The 17,126-nt window shown below is 51.4% G+C and overlaps 3 protein-coding genes across 4 annotated transcripts in view; 2 read left to right on the top strand and 1 right to left on the bottom strand.

The window, feature by feature from the left end:
• The window catches only part of DNAH1 (dynein axonemal heavy chain 1), a 79,948-nt gene extending 76,669 nt beyond the window's left edge, over nt 1-3,279 (top strand). The window contains exon 78 of the mRNA XM_077858655.1: nt 76-3,279. Within this exon, the coding sequence (XP_077714781.1) occupies nt 76-197 (122 nt within the window). The 3' untranslated portion in view covers nt 198-3,279. The remainder of the gene's footprint in view (nt 1-75) is intronic.
• On the bottom strand, nt 786-9,620 carry BAP1 (BRCA1 associated deubiquitinase 1). The gene is made up of 17 exons (XM_077858654.1): nt 9,465-9,620; nt 9,337-9,366; nt 9,173-9,227; nt 8,073-8,205; nt 7,585-7,704; nt 7,040-7,101; nt 6,815-6,957; nt 6,492-6,570; nt 5,934-6,057; nt 5,498-5,645; nt 4,840-5,024; nt 4,223-4,356; nt 3,158-3,636; nt 2,886-3,046; nt 2,510-2,602; nt 2,313-2,385; nt 786-2,114 (listed from the first exon to the last, which is right to left on the bottom strand). The coding sequence occupies exons 1-17, from the start codon at nt 9,499-9,501 to the stop codon at nt 1,981-1,983; spliced, it is 2,190 nt and encodes a 729-aa protein (XP_077714780.1). The 5' UTR covers nt 9,502-9,620; the 3' UTR covers nt 786-1,980.
• A 513-nt stretch (nt 9,621-10,133) lies between these two features.
• Nucleotides 10,134-17,126, top strand: part of PHF7 (PHD finger protein 7) — an 11,966-nt gene continuing 4,973 nt past the window's right edge. The window contains exons 1-4 of one of the 2 annotated variants that reach the window (XM_077858653.1): nt 10,134-10,759; nt 11,944-12,056; nt 12,798-12,850; nt 13,231-13,322. In XM_077858653.1, the coding sequence (XP_077714779.1) occupies nt 12,013-12,056; nt 12,798-12,850; nt 13,231-13,322 (189 nt within the window). In that variant the 5' untranslated portion in view covers nt 10,134-10,759; nt 11,944-12,012. The remainder of the gene's footprint in view (nt 10,760-11,943; nt 12,057-12,797; nt 12,851-13,230; nt 13,323-17,126) is intronic. The other variant, XM_077858652.1, reaches the window with a different exon arrangement.

The raw sequence follows: 17,126 nt of genomic DNA, 5'->3' as shown, positions 1-17,126 counted from the left end.
CGGAGTCCATTGCTTTTACCCAGTCCCTGTTCTTGTGACCAGCAGCCTAACCCTCCCCACTTCTTGCCTGCCCAGGAACACTATCAACCACGGGCCACTCCACCAACTACGTCATTGCTGTGGAGATCCCCTCCAATCAGCCCCAGCGACACTGGATAAAGCGTGGTGTGGCCCTCATCTGTGCCCTGGACTACTAGATTCAGGACAGAGGAGCTGAGGCCATTAAAGTTGTTTTCTAAGCAGTTCCACTGAGCCTCAGCTGCCTTTGTCAGTGCCGCTCTGCAGGACTCACAACCAGGACAACAGTGGGGGTGAGGGGCTGCAGCAGCCTCAAGGGTGATCGTGGTGAGCAGTGGAGACATGGCAGAGGTAGCAGCTTTGACCTGCTGGACCTGTCCAAATACAACACGAGTAGAGCTGAGCCCTCCAGGGGGCCTCTCCAGGGACAGCACACCAGGCAGGGCTAGAGGCCTCCTTGCCTTGCCTCCTCAACTCAGAGACCCAGCATCTGTTCAGGTCACGGGGCCATCAGAACTGGATGAAAGCCATGGCTCTCTCCTCCCAGTGTCCTCCTCAGGTTCCACAGTCCACCCAAAGCCCCTCCTCAGCTCAGATTCTAACTCCTGGATCTAGGGTCCCAAGAATCTCTGCCCCAGAAGCATCGATGCCTGAGAATACTTACTTCTCATCTTTCTGATCACAGGACCTTGGGCCCAGGTTTGGTTAGGTCCTCACTCCTACCACAGCCTGGCCTATAAATCTTAGGCCAGCAACCACAGGAGAGGTCATTTCTTAGGAGAGTTTATTCATTCATTGATCCAATATTTACAGGGGCCAGAGAAGTCAGCTGCTATACTGGCCAGCCATCCCCTGCCCCAGTCACTATGTACAGATAAGGGGGCTGCTTAGATCACCTCCAAAGCCAACTGGCAGAGGCCATGGAGCTACGTTTGGGGCCTGAGCTCCAGAAGACAGTGCTGGGCTCGTCACCCCTTGGCATTAGGCCCTTTGGGAACAGTGGGGTTCCAACTGGTTGTCCTACTTAGTCCTGCTGTCCCCCACCGAGTGCCCTGCAGAGGCTGAGGAAGCTGGCATGGCGGGGAGTGGTGTCAGCTTCCTGCAAGCTGCTCTGTCTCTGCTATCCCTAAGAAGAGGGAGACATGGTAATACTGAGGGGCTGGGCAGGGGCTCCTCTGAACCCCAGGCTCCAAGGACAGAGCCCAGGAGCCCAAGGCAGGCCCATTGCCAGGGCTACAACACTGAAGGCAAAGAGCCCGAGCCTTGCTGAAGCCAGGAAGGGAGTTTAAAGGCCAAAAAACGGCTCTCTGCTCAGGCGTGGGACCCCATCAGGCTGCTCATCCCACCCCTACTAGGACACCCCACTCCCCATCCAGCCTAGCAGCCGGGTCCCTGAGTTTGGAGCTCTCCCAGGAGGAAGAGCAGACCTGGCTTCCTCACAACAGGGACGATTGGCGGCTGAGGCTAGAGCAGCAGGGCCCAACGCCCACCCAGGCCCCCAGCTGTGCCCCTGCAGTCATGACTCCAGCATGACGCAGGGACCTGGGCCCACCAGGATGACAACTGTTGGAAAGAATGCAGTCAGGAAGCTGGCTATGTCAACACAGTGGTGGCAAGATGGGTTAGAGCCCAGAAAAATAGACGTCTCTGTAGGTAAAATATATACTCTGCTGCCAAGGCAGAAAGGCCAGGTCCTGCCACTCCACAGCCGGCTGTGGAGGAAGCTGCAGCACCTCACTGCGCCCCAGCTCCAGCTGCTGCTTCCAGAGCACTATGGGGCTGAGCGGCCCTGCCAGGCCCTGGGGCACAATGCAGGGAATCCAGCCTGGGTCCCATTCCCAGAGCTGGGCTCTCTGGCTGGAACTATTCAGTAATACTGGGAAGAGGGGGAGTGGGGCAGGGAAGGGGCCCTGGTGAGGGCCATGCGGCAAGAGCGGGCTGCAGAGTACAGGCCGGCAGTCCTCACTGGCGCTTGGCCTTGTAAGGGCGCGAGCGTTTCCGCCTGTCGGGCTTCCGCTGCTTGTGGAGCCGGCCGATGCTGACCCCTTGGCGCCGCCGCACGGAGATGTTCTGTTCCACCAGGTTGGCCAGCATGCCTGCAAAGAGGCGGAGGCCACTGAACAGGTGGCTGGATGCACAGCAGCCACCCACTCAATGGGCCACAAGCCCTGGCCAGGAGCCGAGGCTCCCTCAGGCATCCCTGAGCCCCAGTCTGCTCAAGCACCATAAGAGGCCTGAGGGACATGGCTCTCAGCGGGGCATGCCAGGTAAGATGCAGTGCGAAGTCCCCTCACCTTCCTGGGCCAGCATGGAGATGAAGGTACAGATGAACTCATCATAGTTGTGGGTCCGCCTCTGGTCATCAATCTGTGGGAGAGAAGAATGAACACTGTAGCCCATTGCCCCAGAGCAGCTGCCAGCTGACTTCAGGAGGTCGCATCTCGGGGAAGAGATGGGCAGAGGACCAGCAGCTGGGAGAAAGGTGACCCACCTTGAACTTCTTCCTCTTCTCCACTTCTTCCTTGAGGCAGGCCTCATAGTTTGCGATCTCTGCTTCCACACACTTCAGCAGTGCCAGCAGCTCCTGCCAAAATCCCACAATGCCCCCCTGAGGGGAGCTGGCCAGCATCAAGTCCCCCCCCCACACATACACACACACCAAGAGGCAGCTGGAGGCAAGGAGAAGCAGCCAGAGTCCACAGAGCCCACCAAGGCCCCTGCTGCTCCCCGACCCAGACAGTCTTCCTGGCGCCTGGCCTCAGCCATTAACCTTTATACCAGAACTCCAAGACCCCAGCACCTGAGCAACAGTGCCTCAGGCCCTTCCCTCTGGCAAGATGAGAAGAGAAAGCTGCAAAGGAACTCACCTTGGGGGAGTACTTCTCCCCACTCAAGGGCTCACCAGGCCTGGCCAACCCAGGCTTCTCTCTGCTGTCCACAGCTTCCACTACCTCCTTCTCTTCTGGGCTGCTGGACCCCTGGCTGCCTTGGCTTGGTCTGCTGCAGGGTGAGGAACCCTTCCCACCCTCTGGGAAAAGAAGGCATAAGAAGACCCTTCAGAGTGCAGGACACCTGGTGGTCACTTGGCCACCTCCCTCCTCCGTCCACCAAGTGGCCAGTGAGCCAGTCCCAGGCCCACCTGTCAGCGCCAGGGGACTCAGCACACCGTCCTCGGCGAGGTGCAACAGGCCCGTGCTGATGACAGGACCCAAGTCACGAACAGCACGATTGTAGCGGATGCAGTCAACACGCAGCAGGCTGTCATCCTCTCCAAAAAGCACCTTGGAAATGTGGGAGGTGACAGGGCTGGAGGGCCGTGTTGGGTTGGCTGAGCGGATGGGAGACCGCAACGGTGAGTTAAAAGCACTGCCGATCTCGGAGGCTGTGTCTGTGCTCTCGTTGCTGGGTGTAGGCGAGGGCTGTGAGTGTGTGGGGACTGCCACGGCTGGGCTTGCTGCCCCGCTGCTTGTCTTGATGGACAGAGGAATTGAGAGGTCTTTCTGGGACTCTTTGAGCTTCTCAGCCAAGACGTTGATGGTGTTGGGCTGCAGCACCGACAGCTGCCCGTCTCCAGAGCCACTCAGTGGCCCTGGCTTCCCTGGACCCTTCCTCTTGTACCTAGGGGGCCCAATGAGAGGTGAGCCAAGGGAAGGGGATAAGTGACCCCGCCCAGCAATGCCCACAATAGCCCTGGACACATCCTGGCCTCCAGGGAGTGACACTGCAGCTCCTCATACTTGGTCCCGCACCCTAACCCTTCCAGCCAGGCACCCGAAGCTCCAAAAGCCCAGCCATGTGTTCTCAAAGGACACGTCTATGCCAGCAGCCTCACTCTGGCCTTCTGCCAATGTCACGTCTTTGGATAGAACTCCTCCCTGCCCCATCTCCTCCATCCCTGCTTCATCCAATCCTTTGAGGCCTAGCTGAAAGGCCACCTCCCAACAGGACATGCCTTGTTGTCTGGTTACATGTCTTCAACACTGCCCTAAGCCCTCCTGGAGTCAGCCCCTGTGTGCCAGCCTCCCACAGGACCCTGTACTCAGTAGGTGCTCAGTGTTATATGCTAAAGGGCAACCTCAAAAAAAAAAAAAATAAATAAAAAAATAAAAAAAAATAAATAAAGGGCAACCTCAAGCATGGGCTAGAATATTCAAGATAGGATCAGCAGTACTTGAGCCTCTAGTCTTCCAGAGCCGAGGCTGACCTGATGGCAGAGTTGGTGTTCTGCACGTCGTCGTCCTCATCATCCTCATAGTCGTCCTCATCATCGGAGTACTGCTGGGGTGGGCGGACTGGAACTCGGCTGCGGCCCACACCTGCTGCCAGGTCTTCCTCCTCCTGAGGCAGAGACCCAGGGCAGCCATAAGCAGGGACCAGTCAATCCAGGCTGGAGACAGCACTCATAGCCAGAAAGGCAATAAGGCTCTCCAGCTCAAGTCCACTGAACCCCAGTTACTCCAGAGCCCACCCTGGATTCCTGGGGAGGCTGCTGTCCACCCACACGACCTGCCTACGCAAGGCTTCTAAGACAAATGGAGCACCCCTGAAACATTTGCCTTTACTTTGCCAGCAAAATCTACCTCATAGAATAATACCAAGGAATGTGCCCTAAACATCTTGCCCCAATGCTGTGTGAGTGGACTGAAAATTAGAGTTCTCTCTGCCTCTCTAAGCCCCTATGGGGGCTTCTGGGTAACAGAGAGACTTGGCCACCTAGGCCTTGGTATAGGGTGGACACCAAGGAACCACCTTAAGAAATTGCTTGTTGCAGCCTCTCAAGAGAATACTGGATGAACCTGAGCAAGGGTGCTCCCAGCTCACCTGCATGGGGGACTTGGCATAGTTGTGGTTGTCCAGGAAGGCCGGCAGCCGCTGAACAATGGGAGTGGGGTTGGGAGGAACCCCGTTGAGGCTGCTCCCTGGAGGCTTCACCACCAGCTTGGGTTTGCTGGGAGGGCTGTGGGTTGGGGCTTGAGAACATGAACCAGCTACCTCCTCCACACCATCTGAGAGAAAAGGAGCACAGGCAGGACATTCAGCCAGATCCTCAAGATAACCCATCAGACACCCACCAGACATAGCACTGCTCCCTCCTCCCTTGCCAAAGAAAAACAGGTACACTAGCTGACGGGATGAGAGTCAGCAAGCTCTGGGTCATGGGCCCATTATAAGACAGAAGGATGAGATGGAAAAAGGGAGAGAAGCAGGAAAAAAAAAATCTTTTAAGAAAACCAGAAAGGGAATATTTACTCTAGAGAAGGCTCAGGGGCTGTGGTAATGTCCACCCTTTACAGGTGGCTTTCTTTAGGGGAGGACCGCTCTCCATGTTTCAAGGAGGGCTACAGGCACCTCCCAAAGGAGCCCCTGAACCACTGCCCAAGTGCATCCATACAAGAAGACACGCTCTGCTTGTGCCTTTCAGCTCCAGCTATGATGGGGTGGCTATGAGGTGAAGGGGAGGCACCCAGATCCCTGGTACCTGTGTGAGTGCCCTCGGAGGCTGCTGTGGCCCTGCCTGCATCTAGCGCCAGGGGGGACTTGCTGCTGGCTGGTTTGGACTCCTCAGGCAGCTGTGGCTCTTGAGACTTGTGGGTCTGAATCAGCTCTGGCTGTGTTACCCTGATCAGCTAAAAACAGAATCCAAGGCTCAGAGGAGTGAAAGCAGACCCCAGCTGCTCCGTGGAAGCAAAGGGCCTTGGCACTATCCATTCCCTCACAATGAAAGACAATAGCCGAACCCAAACCTTCTTTAAGAAGCTATTCCCACTCCCACCCCGAGTCCCAGCTTTTCCACAAGGAAAGCAGAGGAAAGGAATGGTCAGTTGAAGTTCAACAGGTCCACAATAAAGAGTGATCTGAGAATCAGAGACATGTGCCCCAGTGGGGGGAAGAGGGATGGCAGGAGGGGCCCCCACCTGCTGCAGGGCCTCCAGGACTGTCTGACGGTTCACCTTCAGCACGTGCAGCCTGGCCTCATACTTGATCCTGCGGTCGGGCACCACCGCCATCAGGTTGAAGCGGATGTCATGGTAGGGCTCCCTGCAGTCACAGCCGCAGCCGTGAGAGCAGCTCCCACCACAGCCCCACCATCAGGTTGAAGCGAACAAATTGGCAGGGCTCCCGGAAGTCACAACTATAGCCATAGGTATAAGCTCCACCCCAAAAGGCAGGCAGCAGCTAGCACTGCATGCTAGGCAGCTGAGCTGATACCTTCCGATGAGCTGAGTGAGGGGCCTTCAGCAAGTAAGCCAGCAAGCCTGGGCCACCTAGGGTTCCACCAAGGCCCCTCCCCAGTCTGTCCCAAAGCAGGCCATAGGAAAGCCTAGGTGAGACATAGGGCAAGGAGTTGGGAGGCCCAAGATCTAAGCTGATCTGGCCTTGCACGAGTAATGTGGCCTCCATGCTTTCCCTCTTCTGTGTCCCTCCCGATGGGGGCACAGCTCCAGAGAGCAGGGCAAGCCTAGAGCCCTTACCCTGCAGTGGCCAGGCCGATACGTTCCATGATGACCCGCCGAGCCTTGTCTGTCCATTCCTCATCCTCCCCCCAGGGCCCTAGGGAAGACCAAGATGAGGAGTGAGCAGGTGGGAAGCCCTGAGTTTGGGTAGGCTGGGAATGGGAAGGAAGATAGAGAGCAGTTGAGTCAGGGAGTCTGGGGTAGTCAGATAGTGTGTGCAGGGTGCCTTCCAGCCAGAGACAGATGTCAACCCCCACCCCCTGCCACTGGGTCCCAAACACCTCAGGACCCTGAGCCCTAGCTCCCCAGAAGGTAAGCAGAAAAACCCAAAAGGTCCCTACCATGGTCAATGGGGTAGACCTTCAGCCCATCCAACTCAAAAAGCCGGCCCGTGATAGGCACATAGCTGACAAAGTGGAACGCCTCCATCGTCCGCACAGCACTAAGGCCATTCTGCTTCTCGGGGAGGTGGCGTGGCTCCGGCCTAGGGAAGGACAGACTCAGGGCCCAGAACAGGACAACCCTTCCTACCCCAATTCCCATCAGTTCCCACAGCTCCCACACACCTGGCATGGCTATTATGTGCCTTGGCCAACTCTGGGGCATTGCCAATTGCATATCCTTTGCTCTAGAGAGAAAGAAATAAGACATCAAAACAACTTCTCAGCTGGACCTCAGGGTGGGAAGCAAAGCTCTGGAAAATAGGCCTGGAGGCATTCCAGGAACCTGAAGAAGCACAGATGGATTCTCCTGAGAGGTCAGTGGGGACAGAAGAGAACTCCTGAGCCCGAGAAGGATGGAGTTATTCTTGCACATTATGAGTGGACACTGGAGAGCAACATGGCCAGACACAGACCTGACAAAGTCCTAACAGAGTTATCACTTAAGGAATGTTCCTTTCCTCCTTAGGTCTTTCCTGACAATTGGGACTAAAATTTAAGGGTCAAACATCATATAAATAATTTGAAAAGGAAATGGCAAAAAAAAAAAAAAGAAAGAAAAGGAAATGGCCTCATGGTGTCAAATGCCATGTGGTAGCCTTACAAGTAGGCTTGGGAGTCATAGATGTGCCTGGCAAGGTGAGAGCCAGGAGTGAGGTACCACGGCCTACCTCTGGGCTGAAGCCTTTGGTGAAGTCCTTCATGCGACTCAGGGTGGGCCCCAGGTCCACACTGCTGCAGTTCAGGAGCACACTCAGCAGGGCATGAGTGGCACAAGAGTTGGGGATCAGCTGTGAAACCCAAGAACAGTCACTCACATGCAGCATGCCTCACCCCAAGCCACACTCATTGAGAATGGGGACCCAGAGAGGGACAGTCCTAGCTGGACAACAAAACTCATCAGCTTCCCTCACCTCCCCCCACATTTGTTCATTCAACTAAATACCCAAGTGTCTGAGGACTCAACACCACCCTGCTCTGAAGATACTCCCTTTTCTTTAATGAATAAGCGCTCAGTTCCTTCTGCCAGAGGACTTCTCTAATCACCACTTCTGCTATCTGCCTGTCTCCTCCTCCTCCTGCCTTCCCCAACTTCCACTTCCCAGCAAAGACAATGGCAGTATCCCACCCTCCAAACAGAACACAGAGCCCAGCAGACCTGATGGGCAAAGAACATGTTATTCACAATATCATCATCAATCACGGACGTATCATCCACCAAGGTAGAGACCTTGCGACGGGATCGGCGCTCTTCGATCCATTTGAACAGGAAGATGAATCCATACACTGGGCTGGGGAAAGTAAGGGGTAAAGCTAAACCAGCCAGGTGGGGGAAGGCAATCAGCCTCCCCTTTCTTTTCCTGCCTATTCCCATGTATTGTGTTGCCACTCAGGTGTCCTTCTCGGATCCCACCTCTACCCTGGCCTCTTTCCAGCAATGCTCAAAGTGGCCCTGAGCCCTCACACCCAGAAGCCTGCCACAGGGAGTCAAGCTCAGCTTCTGGCTGTAATGCTCCAGAATACCCTGTGTCCTCATGAAGTGTATGGTTCTGGGATAAGAGATGAAAAGCTGGAACCCATGGCCCACGACAGGGTAGGAACAGACTGGTAAGGCAAGAAAAAAACTCTGATCGAGGAATTTAAACACTAATTCTCACTGTGAACTCCAAGGCCTAGGCCCCAGGGCAGTGAAAGAAGCAAACGAATACCTATTGTCAGTCCCTTCTTTCCTGGGAGATAAAAACAGACCTCTCAGTTCATGCACTGTAGTCCCTCCACACCTCTATTCTGCAGAACCACCAAGACAAGGCCCTGAGGTTGGTCACCCAAGAGGGGCCTTGCCAGATGCCACACACCAACCAATCAATACAAGACCTTTATGAAGGGATTAAAGCCACCGGCACTCGAGTACATGAAAACAGAAATTAGTCAACTACAGTAGGCACTGTGTGACCTGGGTTCAAGAGAAGGGGCTGCCTTCCTGCTGGGCAACCAGAAAAGGCAGCTGAACTATACTCCAAAGGACGGTTAGGTTTGTACTGGGGGAAGGGGACTACTACACAAAGGGAGGTGCTGAAGGAAGACTGGGAGAAAACGAAAACATCAGCTTGGTCAGGAGGGCACCCAAAGACAGGTGCTTCCATGCATGAGATTTTATAACTTGGGATTCCTACACTACCTCCCTTGAGGGGCACTCCTCCCCTGGCCCTTCCCTTGCTCTCAGGGTGTAAGGGAAGGCCCTGGCACCAAGCCACTCACCCCTGACATTTGCTCTGAAGGTCATAGATCTCCTCCACCTGCACCCCTTTGACACCTGCGATCAGGGAAGGAAAGAAGTCGGGAAGGGCAGCCCCTGGGTGTGGAGCGAGGGCACGGGAGTGGGCCCCGATAGCCCGGATCCGGCGGGTAGGAGCGGCTCTTACCGAAATCTTCCACCAGGAGGGTGAAGAGGCCTGGGTGGGGCGACAAGAGGGGCAGGCGGTGGTCAGGCGGGCGCGTTTCGGGCGCACCAGGCCTCCCCAGCCCCCGGCCCGCCCAGCGCCCTCCTCACCAGGGTCGCTCTCCAGCTCCAGCCAGCCCTTATTCATCTTCCCGCGGGGCGGCCCCTCAGCGCCATGTCCAGGCCCTCCCGACCCACCGCCGCCCGCGCCGGGAGCCCCCGCCGCCCCGGGGCCCCTAGCCCCTAGCCCCTAGCCCCACACACAGACAACGGGCCCAGTTGGCGTCACCCGCCCGCGCCGGCGACACTACGTCACCACGGCGCGACGTTCTCCGCCCCGCCTCTGGGCTGGTCTTCCGCTGGATCGATTCTCCAGGGTCCGGCACTCGCGCGGGGGGGGGGCGGGGCGAGGGGAAGGGGCGGGGCGAAGGCGGGGCGGGGCGCTGGCCGCGCGAGAAGAGGCGGGGCGAGGTGGGGGCGGGGCGCTGGCCGCGCGAGAAGACGAGGCGGGGCGAGGGGGGGCGGGGCGAAGGCGGGGCGGGGCGCTGGCCGCGCGAGAAGACGAGGCGGGGCGAAGGCGGGGCCGGGCGCTGGCCGCGCGAGAAGAAAAGGCGGGGCGAGGCGGGGCGAGGCGGGGCCGGGGCGGGGCCGGGCGCAGGCCGTGGGAGAGGAAGGGGTGGGGCGGGGAGGGCGCGCGGCCGTTAGCGGTCCAGCTGGACCGACGGTTGGCGACGCCGCGGTCCCCGCGGCCGCAGGCTCCCCGGGTCGCAGTCCGCGTGACCCGGCCCCGGTTTGCGCGCTCTCCCCCTTCGCCGGCGCAGTCACCGCGCGGGGCGGCCGCCCGTGAGGTAGCTACCACGGCTTGTGACAACGACTAAAGCTCCGGACAGCAGCGCCCTCGGCGACAGCTGGGCGGGCGGCCCCGGCCGGGAGCGGCGGCCCGTGCGCGACCGTGAGGAGCGAGCGGCGGACGCGGTCTCCGGCCCGGCCCCGCACCCGCCGCCCGGCAGGCGCGACATGAGCCTGGTCTGGCGTCCGCGGGATGCTCCTTGAGCCCCTTCTCCGGCTGTTACCTCCGGGGACGGTTGTGGCCACACCGACACGTATTTTCCAAATAAATCATTGTTTTATTCTTGCGGCGGCGGGGCCGAACACGCTACTTTATTTTTAATTTCTTTCAACAAGCCTTTACCCAGCACTCATCCAGCGGAACAGCTTGGTGACCGTTTGCAGGGAGCGTCCGCTCGTAGGAAATCTCTGGACTGAGCAGTCGTGGAAGCCGGCGTTGGCCGCGTCCCTCCTCAGATGCTCTGAGGACTGCTGCGGCTCCCCGTTAACCCCGGTGTGCACAGAGCCCCACTCCAGGAACGTCTTGATCCAGCGATGCCAAGAACGGACGTTTCAAGGTTTTCTTTCTGTCGCTAGGGGGCCGGGACTCCCCGCTCCGCCCCTCCCCCCGCCCCGCCCTCGCCTTCCCCCGCCAAAAAAAAAAAAAAAAGGCGACCCGGAGCCGCTCAGCAGTCCCGAAAGTGGATCCCCGGGCTCACGGCCTCCTGTCTCCTCTTCCAGCCCGGCCAAGTGCTTTTGCTGACGAAGGAGCCGCAGCCTTGGCTTTCCGAGCAGCTAGTTAGTGGCCTTAGCCGTTGTGTCCAAGGAGAACAACGGGCAGTCCTGGCAGATGTTGCCGCTCCCCAGCCGGCCTCTGAGGACGCGGAGCGCTGGAGTCCCTCTCCCCGGAGTGACCTGATTCACTCAGCCCTCCTCTGAAGAAACGCAATCCTCCTTCCCCTCTCCCCTGACTAGACACCGTCCTTCATGGCAGTGAATTCTAGGTCTTTTTCAATCGTCCCTTCCGTTTCAGGGATTTCCCTCTGAACTAATGGAACGAAACCTGTGGTGGGGGGAGAGACGGCAGGGCGTCGTCTCCACCTCGGGACGCTTTACGCGCGGCCCAGATCTGGACCAAGGTCGGGAACAGACGGAACCGCAGAGGCGGGCTGAGCCTGGTGACGGGAAGCAAGGGCTGATGTGTCAGTGCTCTCTCCTGTCCGCCACTAGAGGGAGCTCTTGCTTCCGGCAGCCGAAATCCCAAGGGCTCCTTTCCCTGGAAGGAGCTACTTTGTCCAAGCCTTTACTGGGTAGAATTAAGGCGCCTGTACATACTCTGGAGGCAAAATGAGCCTCTTTATCCTGAGTGCTAGCTACCTCGTGCATTTAGGAGGCACGAGAAAAACAAAGGCCCATTTTAGTCAGGTCAGGCGGTGGTTCCAATTCTCACTCTGCTGAGCAATAGCAGTAACTCTGATCTTGGGCAAGTGCCTCTCTGTGACCTCTCTGGGTCTTAGTCTCCTCATCTTGAAAACCGGGATAGTAATGGTACCTCCTGCACAGGGGTTTTGTGAGTTAACACAGGTAAAACGCCCAGAACGGTTTTGATGCGATTTAACATTAATTGGCTACTACTAGTGTTGATACTGGGTGAGTCCTTTATTCTGTCACATGGGTTGGCAGTTAAAGTACACTGTCACTTTGACCCTGTGGTACCAAATGTAGAATTAAATTGCTGACCAAGCCCTGTTTATATTTACAGCTGGAAGAGCCTGTATTGTCCTCATAATAGTATAGAAGAATTCAAGTTAGGAGAGAGAGGCAGCAGCGAATGAAGACTATAAAAGAAAAGAAGAAGGAACGTCAAAGATTGAGGTAGAGTAGGTGTGACATAAGGGAGTTTGGGAGAAACGGTCCAAAGACCCATGGTATATGCTGCACTTTTTGTTCCCTTTGTGATCTTGAGGGCTGGGGTTGGGTAGTGTGGAAGCACACACCAGTGGTCCCCTGGAAGCTGCCCAGGGCTGTCCCCAGTAGCAAAGTGCTGGCTCTGGAGCCTTACGGCCTAGATTCATATCCGGGCTCTAACACTTGCTGACACTAGGTGACCTGGGACAGGTTACTTCTTTTCTTTATGCCTCAGTTCCCTCACTTGGAAAATGTGCATTAAAATGGCACCCACTTTTTAGAGCCTTCTGTAGATACACTGACCTAATACATGTAAAAAGCCAAGAGTAGTGCCTCACAATAGGAAATTCGCACTCAGTTTTAGTATTTCGTCATGCTCTGTGAACATGGTACCGCCAGAGATTCAGAGTAGGTGCAAAAGAGACAGTAAAAGAGTAAAAGAGGATTTGCTCTTATATTCATCCAGTCTACCAAGGCAGCACAGCTAATAGGAACAGAAAGATAATTACAATCTCACATAATTCAAATAACTTTGTGGGTCTCTTTTGTACTTGCAAAAAATACACAATAAAAAAAGAAACTGATGTCTTAGCCTTTTGATATTTTGGTCCTTTATCAGATCCGTGGAGGCATTTTGAGGGAAATGTTACAAGGTGCGTTGATAGGATCCTCAAAGACTACCTTGTACTTCTTCCTTCTCTTGTATAGAAAATCTGCCAAGACAAGGAGGGTAACCCAAAAGAAGCCATCTTCAGGGCCTGGTAAGAAAGACTGGAGGTTCTATTCAACCTCTGCCTTCTGACCTCAGCAAAGGCCACCTCTGTAGGGCATTAAACTTGCTTCTCTAACTGTCCATCCTACTTAACTTCCTAGAATTCTCTAAGACCTTGAAGAACTCAGCATCCTTGATTTTTAAATGGTTCATCCAGAGTTCAAGAAACAAGTTAAAGCCCCTTGAGATAAAAGTATATAAAGTGAGCAGCTGCAGCCAACTTCCTCAAATGTGACCAAAATGATACAAAGGCCTAACTGATAACCATGCAACACTTCATCCCAACCTCATCCTTGTCAAAATGTCCTCTTCCCAATACTCAATCCTCCTTGTATTCCCAAAATGAATTCTTTACATCCTTTCTTCCAGTTTGCCGGCTATGCCTTCGAGAACCTGGGGATCCCGAAAAACTGGGGGAATTTCTTCAGAAAGACAATCTCAGCGTGCATTATTTTTGTCTTGTGAGTATAAGGTCCCCTTTGCTTTGAATGTTTCATGGCTCTTGCTGTACAGTCTGTTCTTTGTTTTTCACCCAGCCTCAGATCCATAGTCCTACTTATTTGTCTTAGTAGCTTTTTTCTTTTTAAAATCTAGTCTTTAAAAAGTAACATGTGTAAATAAATAAATAAAAAGTACTGTATGTACCTGCTATAAAGTCCTGACAGTATAAAGTTATGTACAATAGGTCACTTCCCAAAACAATCTCTCCCAATCTTTCTCCCTCTCCCCAGAAGCACATGCTATCAACTGTCCTTAGAGCTATTTTTCCTACTGTGCTTTTTAAAATTAGCTATAATTTGCATACTATAAAATGCACCAATTTTAAGCATACAGTTTTATGAGTTTTTATAAGCTCCTATAGCATGGGGATGTAACATACATCCTCATGTAAACACTACCCAAATCAAAGTATTTCCATCACCCCAGAAAGTTTCCACCTATACCCTTCCAGTCAGTTGCCTCAGAGATCATCACTGTTCTGCAGTATAAGATTACTTTCACCTAGTCTTATACTTACTTCTACTCTTCATGTAGCAATTGTATTCTTGTGTCTGGCTTCTTTTATTCAATGCAGTGTTTTGGAGATTCATCCATGTTGTTGCATGTATTGGTAGCTTGTGCCTTTTTGTTGCCTAGCAGTATTCTGTTGTATGAATATTTTGTAATTGGCTTATTTATCCATCTGTTGATGGACATTTGAACTGTTTCTATTTGGGGGCTATTATGAATAAAGTTGCTATAATATTCATGTTGAAGCCTCTTTGTGAACATGCATTTTCACTTCCCTTGGGCAAATGCCTAGGAGTGGATTTATTGGTTGTGTGCTAAACTGTATGTTTAACTTTATGTGAAGTTGCCAAACCACTTTCCAAAGTGGTTGTACCGGTTTACACTCCCACTAGCAATTTATGAGGGTTCCAATTGCACAATATTCTTGCCAGAACTTGATATGGTCAATCTTTTAAATTTTAGCATTCTATGAGGTCTGTACTGGCATCTTACTTATTATGGTTTTAATTTGTATTTCTCTGTTGACCTAAGATGTTGAGCTTCTTTTTGTGTACTTACTGGCCATTCACATATGTTCTTTTGTGAAGTGTCTGTACAAATATTTTTTCCATTGTAAAAGTAGGGTTATTTTGAATTCTTAATTCATAAGAATTTCTTGTATATTCTGGATGCAAATCCTTTTTCAGATATGTGTATTGTTACTATTTTCTCCAAGTCCATGGCATGCCTTTTCATTTTCTTAATGGTATCTTTTGAAGAACAAACGTTTTTGGTTTTGATGAAGTTCGGTTTATCAATTATTTTATCGTTAGTGCTTTCTGTGTATGTCCCAAGAAATTTTTGTCTACCCATTGAATTACCTTGGTGCCTTTATTGAAATCAATTGATCATGTATCTGTGGATTTGGATGATTTATTTATGTCATTGATCTGTGCATCATCCTTACAACAGTACTGCATTGTCTTGATTATTGTGACTTCATAGTGTCTTGAAATTAAGTATTATAAGCTCAATCTTTTTAAAGATTATTTTGGCTATCAGGTCCTTTTCCACATAAATCTTATATTTAGCTTGTCAATTTTTCTTTTTAAAAATGCCTATTTGGGTTGAGATTGAGATTGCATTGAATTTATAGATCAATTTGGAAAGAATTAACAAGTAATATTGAATTTTCAATCCATGGATGTGATGTATTTCCCCATTTATTTGAGTCTCTAAAATTTGCCTCAGCAATGTGTTATTTATTTTTTTTACTTATTTTTTATTCAGCAATTTTTTTTAGTGAAGAAATCTTACACATCTTTTATTAAATGAATGCCTAAATATTTTGTGATTTTTATGCTATTGTATATGGTATTTTAAAATTTCAATTCAAGTTTGGATGTTGGTATATATAAATGCAGTTTATTTTGTATGTTGATTTTATATCCTGTAATCTTGTTAAATTCACTTATTAGTTCAACAGTTTTTATTTTTAAACTTTGTGGTATGGGGATCCCTGGGTGGCGCAGCGGTTTGGCGCCTGCCTTTGGCCCAGGGCGCGATCCTGGAGACCCGGGATCAAATCCCACATCGGGCTCCCGGTGCATGGAGCCTGCTTCTCCCTCTGCCTGTGTCTCTGCGCCTCTCTCTCTCTCTCTGTGACTATCATAAATAAATAAAAATTTAAAAAAAATAAAAATAAAATAAACTTTGTGGTAAATGCCTTTGGATTTCCTGGGTACACAATCATGTAGTGTGAATAAAGAGTGTTCTACTTCTTCATTTCCATCTTTCAGTTCTTCTTTTTTCCTTGTTATAGTAGCTAGGACTTTCGATCAAGTGTTGAATAAGAATTACATGAGTGAACATCCTTGTGTTACTCCCAACGTTGGAGGACAGCATCCAATTTTTCAACATTAAAATATGATGTTAGCGGTAGGCTTTTCATCAGATTAAAGAAGTTTCCTTGTATTTCTAGTTTGCTGAGGATGTCATGAATGTGTGTTGAATTTTGTCAAATACTTTTTCTGCATCTATTGAGATGATCATTTTTCTCCTTTATTTTGTTTATGGGGTTTGTTAGAGCAATTTAATTTTCAGTGTTAAGCAAACCTTATGTTTCTGGGATAAGCCCTGCTTGATCATGATCATGATGTATTATCCTTTTTATATGGTGCTAAATTCAATTTGCTAATATTTTGTTTAATTTTATACCTCTACTCGTGAGAAAGATTGGTCTGTGATTTTCCTCTTCTGTAAGTTCTGTCTGATTTGGGTGTCCGGTCTTGGTTAATCTCAATGCCTTTACAAGCATACACATTTTCAACTTAAAAATAAACATACTATACACAGTGTTTTGTATTTTGCTTGTTTTTTACCTCTTGACACTTATGAAGATCTTTCCATATTGATCTAGTTTTTTTCTTTTTAGAGGTTAATTGGTATTCCATGGTATGGGTGTGCCAAAAAGTATTAAAACAAACCACTTTTTTTTTTTAAGATTTCATTTACTTATTCATGAGAGACACACACACACAGAGAGAGAGGCAGAGACACAGGCAGAGGGAGAAGCAGGCTCTACGCAGGGAGCCTGGTGGGAGACTTGATCCCAGGACTCGATTCCAGGACCTCAGGATCACGCCCTGGGCCGAAGGCAGGCGCTAAACCACTGAGCCACCCAGGGATCCCCAAAACAAACCACTTTTAAAGGACATTTAGGTTATTTATAATCTTTCACTATTGATTTTTCTGTCTATAGAAATGATATGTGCTCATTGTAGAAAACAGTAGTACTACTTAGAAGTATAAAGGAAACAGAAATCACTCATATAGTCCCTAAAGCCCTGAGATGATTAGTGTAAAATAGATATGTTTTAAGCCTAGTTGGGAAAACATAGCTATAATCCAAGTGTCTTCAAGTCATCTAACTGTGTAGGGTCACCTTTTCTATATCAAAATAACCCGGGCCCCCATTACACATTACATGTAATCACTGTAGGAAGTCCAGCACCTTCCCCAGTATTTTGGGGAGATTCTTAGGGTGGGGCTGAGGTGCTGACATTCTTCCAAAGTACAGACACATACATTACAGTTTATGGGTACATGAACAGTTTATCATCCTTTTCCTTAATTTCCCATTCTAGAATCCACTTTGGGGGCTTTTCAGAGATGAAAGACCCTGGGTGGCTCAGTAGGTTAAACAGCTGCCTTTGGCTCAGGTCATGGTCCAGGGGTCCTGGGATGGAGTCCTGAATTGGACTTCCTGTTCAGCC

This window comes from Canis aureus, chromosome 19, assembly GCF_053574225.1.
Source record: "Canis aureus isolate CA01 chromosome 19, VMU_Caureus_v.1.0, whole genome shotgun sequence".
NCBI classification, from domain to species: Eukaryota; Metazoa; Chordata; class Mammalia; order Carnivora; family Canidae; genus Canis; species Canis aureus.
This window is presented reverse-complemented; position numbering and strand designations above follow the sequence as displayed.